The 12,768-nt window shown below is 31.5% G+C and overlaps 1 protein-coding gene across 1 annotated transcript; it reads left to right on the top strand.

Moving 5' to 3' along the window:
• The first annotated feature begins 9,755 nt into the window (after window positions 1–9,755).
• Window positions 9,756–11,427, top strand: LOC108486383 (VQ motif-containing protein 22-like). The gene has a single exon (XM_017790426.2). It carries the CDS (start codon window positions 10,001–10,003, stop codon window positions 10,589–10,591), a length of 591 nt encoding a protein of 196 aa, XP_017645915.1. The 5' UTR covers window positions 9,756–10,000; the 3' UTR covers window positions 10,592–11,427.
• The last annotated feature ends 1,341 nt before the right edge of the window (window positions 11,428–12,768 follow it).

Raw genomic sequence — 12,768 nt, 5'->3', positions numbered from 1 at the left:
TTCCTCCCTTGATATTGCTAATTTCTTCCTTCCATTCTCATTGTCGACTTGCCTAACCCGCTATTCTTTATAGTGTTTCTTAATTTCTTGTTTTCCAAATGAAGGTCCCTTAAGTCGTTTCTCACAATCTCGGCTTCTCTTTGTACTTTTTCGATTCGGATCTTTCAACCTGAACTTCAATCTTGATTGATAGTTTTCTTCTTGAAGGGCACTAAGGTCCCGAGACATCTTGGCCTTTTCGCGTTCGAATTCTTGTCTTGCCATTTCTAGCTCAGACGGCGTTTCCTTCGAGAAAGGATTCTGGATGGGGTGGTTTGTTGATGAGATTTCTTGTTGTTTACCCGTTGCTTCTTCCATACGTCGTAATCTTGGGTAAGGGTATCAGCATACAAGGCTAATTCCATGAAATGAATTTCCTTCCAAGACTTTGCGGTGTCTCGGACTCTCTTCATATATCCTTCACCCGTGAAAGCGAACTCGAATCGTGCTAATCCTCCGATTATGGGAGGAATTGTCGCAAGAAAATTGCCTTTGGACCAATAGCGGAGCATATCCAACTCCTCCCCATAACCCAAGTAAAGGTACCCAATCTTGGCTTCCACATTTGTATAGCGAAGCGAAAAGACGGATCCGAGGTGCTCTCCATGTTATATCCTCGTGCCAAGATTTCGAAAGATCGATACCCAATGTTGCTCGGTGACTTCCTTCGCCATTCTTTCTTGAGGAAAGCTTCTAGCGGGAGAATGTTTTAGAAAACATATGGAATGGAGTGCGCTCCACCTTCCGAAGTGACTCAAAATCCAAACATTGAGCAATCAGCGCATCGATAAATCGTCCCTCCCTTTTCTTCGACAACTACTCGGGGACACGAAGGTCTCGGCTAGGATGGTTGGGACAGGTTGATTCCTTGTTTTAACCTTTCAAGAAATCAACTATCGCAACTTTGAGATGTCCGAGAACCTTTGGGAAAATAACCAAACCATAAATGGCCAGCGAATAGATTTACCCTTTTCAAGATGTCGATGGTTCGAGTCAAATCTCGTAGGAGGACCATGGAATGCAAATGGTTTCGTTCTTCTTCTTTATCTGCTTTTTCAGCCCATGCATCGGTCATGTCATCGGTCTTACTAACTTTTTCTTGAAGGTCATCGGCTTAGGCTCCTTCACATATATTTTGCCGAATTGTACATTGTCGACACGGAGTAAAGCAGCATACTCTTCTATGGTTGGAGTCATGTCTTTTTGATTGAAGGTGAAATACTGATAAGCTGGGTCCCAGAACCGAACCATGGCTTGAATCAACTGTTCGTCTACACGGATGGTGATCAGGTGAGCTATATCTCCATACCTCTCAGTGAAAATGTCTCTAGTGTCTGAATCCCACTGATTCCAAATTTGAACCAAATCTTCGAGGTTATTTTGACGAACATTCATAGTTATTTGTTCGGGCAAATTGGCAGCACACCTTTCCACAAGACTATCCCCCTTGTCCTTCTGAGTTTTTAGAGACCAGTCCCGCACCACGGCATTCTTCTCGGTCATTTGTGTAATTGACTCCTCCATCAGAAACCCGTTTTTTGGCAACCAACCTTTAATCAACACCTTCCTAATATGATGCCTACGATGCATGATGAAAATAAAAAATAAAAACAAACAAACTCGGTTAGTAAACACAACAAATATAATTTGACAAATAAACTAAACTACTCAATCCAATTATTTTGCATAAATTGTGTAAATGAAAGGCAAAAGGCATTTTCCCCGTGTACTCATTTTGGGTGACTATAAACGGACAGAGGTTCGGCATAGCTCTAATTGGATAGCTCGTATGGTTCATTATATGCAGTCTCGGTTCTAGACAGGTACTCGAATTGGTCATACTATCATCTGCTAAGATTAGTACGAAGCTTCGGTCATAACCCATCACAGGCTCACGAGTTCAATTCGAGGGATTACATTTACTTATGCCTATGCGGAGGGACAAGTTAACTCACGAAAGCATAAGTCATATGTAACCCGAAAGTATTCACTAGCCTGTGCGGAGGGACGAGTTAACTCACGAAGGCATAGCGTTTACTTTCACTTAAGCAGACGAGCCGGGTAGAGAGCTTTATGTTATGCAAAATGCAAGTGCACGGTGTGTGGGAGAAAAACTCATAAACCTTTGCGTTTTACTTAAAGGAACTAAACCAAAACCATAAAAGTTGAAAACTGAAAAACAAACAAATAAGCAAGTTAGAAGAAATATTTACAACATGATACAAATGCAGGAATTTTGAAAACGAGATTTTCGGATCACGACCAAATATTTACTTTGAACAAGGAAATTTGAAAATTTTGACAAAACGTGTTTAATTCCAGACACGACTCTCAAAAAGGGTCCCCAGTGGAGTCGCCAGCTGTAGCGACGTAAAAATTTTGTGGATTCGGGCCGCTAAATGTGGCGATTAAAAACTTTGATTTAAAATAAACCGGGAGTCGCCATCGATCTTTTTTCTAGGTGCGATCGGACACCTATTAGATTTCTTTTAAAAATCGAGGAAAAGGCCGAGTTAAGGTCTACGTTTAAAGCCAAAGAAAAAAAATTAGGGTTCGGGAGTCGGTTACGCGCAAGGAAGGTATTAGCACCCTCGCGACGCCCAAAAATTGGCATATCATAAACAAGTGTTGTCTTGATTTTCAAAAATATGAGTTCAAAGTAATATTTAATCGTGACTCGATAAAAAACGAGAAGTTTTCAATTTTTGATTTTTTTGAGAAAGGTATACCGTTTTAACACGAGTCGATTGAAGTTCACCCAACATAGCGATGAAGTCGATGACTTAGTGTTAATTCGATATATTACCTTAATTATTGAAGTAAATGAGAAAAACATAGATAATTTTTCGAGATAATGTGAAGCAAGTGATATGAAATAAATAAAATAAATGGAAGAACTATAAACATATTTAAAACAAATAACAAATATTACAATGATATTGAAGGACAATACTAACAATGCATACAAGATTAAATGTAATTATAGCATCAAACACGAGAAAATAATGAATATACATACATAAAAACATTAAGAACATGTACGTCAAAACACATATATATAAGCAATGATAACGTTAGAAAGATATCATGTATATTATTTGAACTATACATGAAGTGACAAAATGTATATCTATTAATGTTAAAGTATATACATAATAATAGGAATAAGAGTATTTACACGATAGTATTGAAAATATGTATATGGAAATGTATAAAATATACATAACAAGTAATATTATTGAAAAATAGATATATAACTTATAAAGAACATATATACTACGTATGTACCCTTAGAAATGATAATAATAATAGGAAAGCTATTTTATACGCTATACGTATACTAGTACACATATATATATATAAATGATGATACTAGAAATATGCAATATAATATTAGAAGTATACATGTAATAGTATATAAAAATATAACTAATAATATTAAAAATGTATAAAATATAATATAAAAACTTATATACACAACAAAGAAAATACATGTAATATAATATTAAAACATTTACATAATGTACATATTAGGAATAAATAACATCTAATAATGTTAATAATAATATTAAAATAATAATGAAATATATAAAAACAAATATGATATAACAATAATATTAAAATAAAGTAATTAAAATAGTACTATATAAATGTATGAATATATACATATATAATATCCATATATTAATATTGATAATAATGCTAAAAACTAGAAATGACAATCATTAGTAATAATAATACTAAAAAATAATTAATATATTAACAAAAATAATAGTAACAATATTAGTAATATGTAAAAAAGGAAAATAAACGAAAAAAGGATTAAATCGGAATAAGAACAGAATTTCAGGGCGAATTTAGAAAGAAATAAAGACATAAAGGACCAAAATGAACACGCGTGAAAACAAGGGGGACCAAAAGCGCAATATTCTCTATTACCCAAAACGCAGCGCAGCACCGAGGGACTAAATTGATGAACGGGCAAAACTCTGGGGCCAAATTAAAATATTAAAAAAAACCTGATTATAAAATCATAAGAAACCGGAGGGGCTGAAAGCGCAATTAGCCCCTCCACTTAAAAAACACGCGGATCCTGAGTGGGTAGGGTCGGGTCGACCTGATCCAGGGGCTTAAACGGCGCCGTTTCAAGCTAAATGAGGGGGACCAAAACGCACCGTTTTGGTCCCCTATATAAGTTAAAAAATTTTGTTTTTTTCATTTGGGACAGAAGAAAGAAAAAAAAAAAGGGAATAGGAGGGAGAGAAAAGAAGGAGCGGGGAAAGAAAAGAGGGGAGGGGGAGCTGGGGCGTCAGGGTATGGGCTAATGTCAGAGGGGCGTGCGGCGCAAGTGGGATTAGGGTTTCTAAGTGCTGAGTGGGATTATTGGGCTGGGGTAGTTGGGCTTCGGGTTTAGTGGTTTAGGTATTGGGCTGTTTTGTATTGGTTAAGGGGCTTGGGTAATTGGGTTGTATTTGGTTTGGGGTTATTGAGTTTAGCTTATTGGGTTTTGGGTTTGGCCCAAAATTGGCCTGTACAATGATGAATTATATTTACCATTGAATTTAATTCATATATCTGAATGATTACTTTTGGTTTCGCTATAATTATTTTATATAAGTTTTAGTCTTTATAGAACCCAATTAAAATTAAAAATATTTGGGATTTTTTTTAAAATATGGTAGCTATGAATTTTCATAAGTAATTAGCATATAAAGATTTTTATGTAATTTGGGACTCTTTTTATATTTAGTGGTTATGGATTTTTTAAGTATTTGTGTGTATAAAGAAGTTTTATTATAATGTCTTTAGTCGTGAATATAAATTTAAGTTTACATAAAATATATAAGGCAAACCAATATTATTTTTATATTATTATAATTGTGTGCATATATATTATATGCATATCAATTATTTTGAGGATTAGTGCATAATTATAGTTTGTGTGAATAGGTGTTTATAACCATTATTCAGTAAGATATCTTTTATAGTTTAATTGGTGAAATTAAGTTTTGATGGATATCATTGAATTTAATTTTTTATGGTTATATATTTAATTTTATGAGCGCTTTCGTGCAAAATAAGTTAATTTTTAATGTTTAATGTTTTGCATCATATTTGCTGTTGAAATTTACCAATTGTGTCGCCTATTTTGATTCCTTTTCTTGACATAATTGCTTATTTTTAAGTTATTAATATTAGTCGATGAATTGCAATTATCTATGCTGCCAAGATATAAATACATATATATTTAGTTTTAAGTTTGGTTCTACAATATTAGGTTTTGGCATTTTATGGTTCCAAATATTTGGTTAAATTATGATGATATGGTTTATTGTATGAATTGTGGGATATGCCAATTATTATGATTTTATTTTTTTCAGATTTACTGGCTTGAAAATATTTTTAAAGTATTCATGTGAATATCTGTTTAATCATAAATATAACTTCGGATTTACATGGTAACTTCATGATAATTTTTTCTATTTGATTATGAATACATGTATTTGCGTGAATTTCTTTGGTGTTTTTATCCATGCCAAAATTATGAATACATGTGCTTGTTAATTATTTAGTTTTGAACCATTACATTATTTTTGTTTGGTTTTGATATATATGGTTTTGGAACAAAAAAAAAAAAAGAAAATTAAAAGACAAAAATTTAAGGTTTTTGGTTTTTTATTGCATTATCAAGACAACCTCATTTTGAGTTATTTCGGAGTCTATAAAGCAATAAAAAAATAGTTTTGACATTTGACTATTGGGGAAATTTTAAATTTGAATATTGGTATATTTATATATATTTTAAAATAACTTAATTGAAGCAATAACTGACCAAAGTGATTTTTTTGTATAAATTATTTTGTTTTAAAATATAAAAGTTTGTGTGTATGTAACTTAAGTTATGTTGATATTGATCGGCCCAAATGAAAGTTAATAATATTACATGTGCAACTATGGTTATAAACATGTGATGATTTTTCGATTTTACATGTAAGTAATAAATCAGCCCAAAGGAAGATTTATTGTTCGACATGTTCTTATTGTCAATGTTTGATTACTACACCAAGATATCACTTACAAGTTAATATTTTGTCCAAAGATGAAATATTAATGGAGTGTCTGATATCTTAAGATGAGGTTTACCTTTATTCAAATTATTTTGGTTTAAAATTTAAGTCTTATGTGAAGTTGTTTATGGTTTATGATTTATTCAACTATTAGTATATTTGCTAGCATCACACTATGTTGTTTTGGAATAATTATATATACATATATATACTAGTATCTTTTAATTTGATTGAAAGATGAAATTAAAAGAAATATTTCGAAACAAATAAATTCAAATTTTGGCTTTGGGTTTTAATTAAGGATGTCTAATATTTTAAATAGATTAGTTGAAACAAAATACTACCCAAAGTGACCTGTTTCGTGTAGATTACTTTATTTGAAATATCCAGATGATTATATATTTTTGTGATTCATGCGTTAATTAATTGACCTAAAGGTAAGTTAATATTTGGTAGAATTTCAACGACATCTGTGGTGATAAATGTGCGATAATTATAAAGTATTTTATGTGAGTAATAAGTTAGTCCAAAGATTAATTAATTGTTTGACATAATTTATTGTCAATGTTTGATTGCTACAACAAGAGTACCGCTTACTGTTAATATTTCTGTCCAAAAACTTGATATTAATGTTGTGTTTGGTATCTTGAGATGGGATTAGCCATTATCTTGAATTTATTGTTTACTTATGAATATTGATTTGGGCTTATTTTTATTTATTTTTGTTCTATATCCAGCTAATTCATCTTCTACTGCCACAATATCTGCTAATATAAATTCTATACCCATGCTTAATAAGACTAATTTCAATGAATGGAAAATGCACTTACTTATAGTGTTTGGTTGTATGAACATAGACCTTGCACTAAGGGAAAAACTACTCGCACCTCTCACTACAAAAAGCACCCCTATGTTAAAGGGGATTTTGAGAGGTGGGATCGTTCAAATTGCACAAGTCTAATTATTAAGCAATTATTATAAAGCACAATATTCCAAAAGCCTTTAGGGGCACAGGATCTAAAGAGATTACTTAGGCCAAGGTTTTCTTGATGAAATTGAGAAACGATTCGCCAAAAACAATAAGGTTAATATGACATCACTTTTGACTTCTTTAATGTCTATAAAGTATAATGGTCAAGGAAATTTTGAGTAATCTATGGGTTATGAGTTTTATGATCCAACAATTAGGAATATTTTTGAGGCGAGAATTGCAACATTTTGAGGATGTTGAGTTTGGAGGGAGAAATAAGGTTAGAGACATTGCTTTTGAGGAGGAATTAGATTACAACTCAGTTCCTACTATCACTTTTGACGATGTTTAGGTTCTCATACCTATCATTGATTAAAAAGTGAATCCAAAAGAACAAACTCAACAACATCAAGAATGAATGTCATTAAAAAGGCCCACTGGAGAAATGGTTGAATATTAAGTTAATGGTTTCTCAATGGTAACATTGATCATACATTTATATGGTACAATTAGAAAGCTTTGTGTCTAATAATGCAAAGTTAATGATTTGCAAAGAACTTCATCTATGGGCTTAAGCAAACTTCTCGTCAATAATATTACAAATTTTACCAAATAATTATCTCATTCAGTTTAGAGATAAATTTTGTTGATAATCGTATATGTCATAAGTTTAGTGGGAGTAAGGTTCTATATTTGGTTTTATATGTTAATGACATACTTTTTGTCAATAATAAGTATAGCCTCAATCAATGCCCTATGAATGATTTTGAGATTACAAAAAAAAAATGCATTAGATTTTTTACATTCTAGTTGTAGAAAGTCTAATATTTGTTCAGGTTTGTATACATTGGAATATTGTGTACACTATTGGGATGTTAGGCAGATATTTTAAGCAACCCTAGTTTAGACCATTGGATAGTATCCAAGAGGGTTATAATGTATTTTCAGAGAACAAAAGATTACATGCTCACATATCGGAGGTCTAATCAGTTAAAGGTCTATTGTGAAAACAAATTGCAATCTTTTATTCCAATAGCAACAGGAGCACATCAAAGTAAAAACACATAGACTTTAAGTTCCTGGTTGTTAAAGTAAAAGTTCAGAGTGGTTAGGTGCTTATAAAGCATATGAGGACGAACTCCATGATTGCGGATCTGCTTATTAAGGAACTACACCTAAGGTTTTATAAGAGCGCACTGCTCATATGGGTGTAATGTCTTTTAAAGGATATTTGGTTTTAGTGGGAGTTTGTATTTTAAATGCTTTTATGTTATAGACACATTTTCAGTTATTTCAGTTTAAAGATATTAAGTTTATTTTCTGCAGAAATAAAGTTTATTTGGTTTATTCACACTCTGATTTTGGTAAAGCTTGATCTCACTAAGGAGGACCAGTTGGAAATAGACATGTTTAGATCATATTGCATGTAATTTTCATACTACATATCCATACTTGATCTATGTCATTTGGTTGTGTTAATATACCTAATCATGGATGGATTTAGTTACGATATATGTAACGAAAGTCGCCTTGGTTCTATGTTAACATAATTAATGGACGAGATTGTTTGGAATACCTTTTGGATATGATATTAAAATTTTGAGCTCATAAGGTTATATAATGACATGTAATTATAGAGTAATTAGTATATATATGTGGTCCAAGTGGGAGACTGTTGGAAAATATGGACATCACATATGTAATAAGGGTAGGTTAGCCCAAATTAAAAGTGATCTAATTTGGTTAACATTTTATTGGGCTTTAATTATTAAATAAAGTATGGGTCAAATATTTGTAGATACTTTAGTAATTGAATTCTAATCAAATTCTAATTAATGATGGGCTAATTAGAATTTGATTAGAACTAATATGCCAAGGTTATTAATATTAGAGTTATGGTCCCTAAATTATACACAAGATATCTTTTCTAGTATCCCATCATTAGGAAAGGAGAGCAGATATTCTCGAATTTCTTGTGTTCTAATTTGGAAGATCAAATCCCGGATCCGATAAAACTTAAAGAAATTTATGGATTCAGTGCACGCTTCGCATCTAGTTACATTATTTATTTATTTTGATAATTTGACATGATAGATCTGATTCTTGTTCTAATTTTATATTAGATCTTTGTTATATTAGTTTTTATTCTAATTATTGGGCTCTTAAGTTTTTTTAAAAAAGTGCAGGTAACGAGCTCCAAACGACGATTAATCGGTACAGTATATTAATACCCATTGACAAATGCAACAACATATCTTAGATTCAAGTTGATCTGATAATCAGTGTTGAAGCTTAGAGAAGAAAATTATTTAGATTTAGTTCACAGACTCGTACCATTAAAAGTTATTTCATAAAAAAAAAAACTATAAAAAGAGAAGAGGAAAGAGTGCTTTCAATTAGTGTAAATAGTGTGAATAGAGAATACTATACAACAGCAATTTTATCAGCCTATAGACTCAAATGAATACTTTAAAATAGTTCAATGACGATTTTGTAACTTTTTAAAGTTGAGTAACTAAAATGTAAAGTTACTAATAATTTAATAATCTTGAATGTAATTTATCAAAATATATATTAAGAATGAAAAGCTTGGGAATTACAAAATTAAGATCCAGTTTTTTTTCGAATCTAACTCGAAATTACTTTCCAACACCTTTCACATATATATGTCTTCCTTCCAAATCCCACGCAAATCCGCCAAACACCCTTTTTCATTTTCCGCCATACCCCACAAGCTATTGCTTTCAAGTATCTAACTCAATAAATTTAATGGCCACGATTTTTCCTAATATTCCGCCTTTGACCGCCGTGTAAACCACCATAAATACCATAAATATCACCCTCTCTTCTTCCCCTTCACTTCTCTCAACCACCCCACACCCACAAAAAAAAAAAAACCCATTTCCTCATTATTTTTTGCCCCATGTCAAGTCCCACTAATTGGTCTCATTTTTACCACCAAAATCTTTCCAACCAAGAACAAGAATCATTCGACGAGCAAGGCTACGACGCCACCGTCGTTACCACCGTGACAGCCACTTCAAGCGGTGGTCATTTGAGTCCTGAAGGCCGAGTTGGGAAACCAGCTCGGAAACGATCAAGGGCTTCAAGGCGAACCCCTACGACTTTGCTTAACACCGACCCGACGAATTTCCGAGCCATGGTTCAACAGTTCACCGGCGGTCCGAGCGCAGTACGCTTTGCATCGGACTCGGTTCACCTTGGTGGACCGGATTTCGGGTTCGGTATACGTCAACCGAATGCTATTAACCCCGGTTCTCTTACAGTTCCTCCGGCCGGATTTCAGCTACAATATCAACAACAACAGCAGCTTCAATTAACGCAACATCAAAACCAGGCGTACATGTTTTCAAGACTTGGGGGGAATAATCCTAGACTGGACATGGAACATGGGTCTGAACAGTTCGTTGCAGAGGGTGGTTCATCGCAGGTTCCTCCTTTTAGAACCGGTTCCTCTAATGAGAACACGAGTAACACTTCATTCATGTTTTGAGATTCTTTTTTGGCTGAATTGGAAAATTGATCCTCAAGTTAAACTTTTTTTCATTAGGTAATATACGTAAATTAGTAATTTTCGTAAAGGGTGGCTGACTTCTTTCAAAGAAGTATTCGAAGTATTGTCCATCTGAAATAGATTGACCTCTCAACGGATAAGTATTTTCTCGAATCAAGTTAAGATTTTGTCTCCTAAACAGAGCTAAAGCATCTTGTTGGATCGAGCGCAATGCACAACCTGATGATCACTTGCTAGGGTTCAAACCCAAGATGATCACGTTCCATTTGTTAGGTGATTATGCATCAAACATGGTCCATTTCGATAAGGCGCTCCAACTCTGTTTGAACTCGTCACTTCAGGCACTTGAATTCTTTACAAAATTAGGAGATAAAACCTTGGCTCAACTAGAGGACAATACCGATTCGTTGAGAGGCCCATCAGCTCTGGATAGATGACGCTACAAAGATTTCTTCAAAAAGAGTTGGCCTTTCTTCAACAAATTTAATCTCACTTTACCCTAAAACACGAGATCAACCAATAAGAACGTGATGTGTGACATGTTTTTATTGGATTTGTATACTTTATGAATAAATAAAACGAAATTAATAGTTTAGGTACTGCTTTTGATAAAAGAAAATTTAGGTATCCAAATGCAGAAAGCAATATATTTTGTGGGTCAATTTTGTAGTTAAGTTTTTTTTTGGTCAGACATGTTTTTCTGACTTTGAGAGGGACGTAAATGCAAAAAGAAAAAGTTAAGTACTGACTTGTCTTAACGACAAAAATTGACCAATGTATTATTTATTTTGTTTATTGCATCTTTCCTTTTTTAATGTTTTTCTTTATGTTAGATACTCTTGGATTTGTTTTTTATCTTTAAATTACAGTAGTAAATTAATTAAATGAATGTGGATATTTAACATATTTAAGATTCAAATATTGAAAATTTTATTATTTTTATGGGATCGATTCTTGTTTTTAGAATGGTATAATTTTAATATTCATTTTTTATAAAAATCGGAAATTAGTTTTACTAGTTTAATTTATTTGAATTTGATTTTTATATTTTATAAAAATTGAGAAGTTAGTCTCTTTACTTTATTTATTAAAAATTGATTCTCGTATTTTACAAGAACTAATATATTAGTCCAATTATTAGTAAACACAAACTTGAATTGTTGCTTTTTTTGTTGCTATTTTATTACATATAAATGATTAATCTATTTATTTTTGTTAGTTCCTTTCATATAAATCACTAAACTATCAATTTTAGGTCAACAATTTAATAACGAGGAATAATATATAGTGTTATTGAAATGAAGTAAATTTTCTGTTGTTATAAACTACTATGATCAAATTTTGATAAATTAATATATATAAATTAGATAGATGAAATTTATAATTAATTTTATTTCTTTTGGAAAAAATGGGTATTTTTTCTCTCTCTTTTAAGATAATAATCTAAAGCTTCAACATAGTTAAATATTCGATTATAAATTGATGGAATTAAGGGCCATGAAAGGTGGAGGTGAATATGGAAAATTAATTGTTTTGCTTATCAAAATAAATAAAAAATTATAAATGTTTCAGCATAATTAGTGCGAATAAAAATGAAAAAAAGGTGTAATGCAAAATTTATCCCCTAAACGTTTAATCTTTTGTCAATTTGGTTTTTATTCTTTTTTTTAGTTAAATTTAAAAATTAACCTATCAAAAAAAGAGTCAAATAAATTTTTTAACAAAAATGGGGACTAAAACATTAAAATTTTTAATAATGTTGACATGGTAACCTACGTAACAGTCCATATATACTTCATGTTGACTTGACACTGTTTGCCTTTATATGTCACATTAACAAACAATTTAAAAAATTATAAAAATATTCAAAAATTTAAAATCAAATTATAAAATGCTTACAAATTAAAAAAAAAATATGAAGTTTACGTGAATTGTCATAGGAGTGCTATGTTTAAAAATTAAACGTCTTAGTCAATATTTTAGTTAAAGAAACAATAATTTAACTCTTTTAAAATGTTAATAGTCAAATTTGACTCCTTTATAAAAGTTAGTGTTAAATTTAACTTAAAAAAGAATAAGGACTTAATTGATAAAAGATATAAATATTAAAAATTAAATTTATCTTTATAAAATTAAAAAAAAAAAAGGTAGATGAA

Source organism: Gossypium arboreum, chromosome 7 (assembly GCF_025698485.1).
Source record: "Gossypium arboreum isolate Shixiya-1 chromosome 7, ASM2569848v2, whole genome shotgun sequence".
In the NCBI taxonomy this organism is placed as follows: domain Eukaryota; kingdom Viridiplantae; phylum Streptophyta; class Magnoliopsida; order Malvales; family Malvaceae; genus Gossypium; species Gossypium arboreum.
This window is presented reverse-complemented; position numbering and strand designations above follow the sequence as displayed.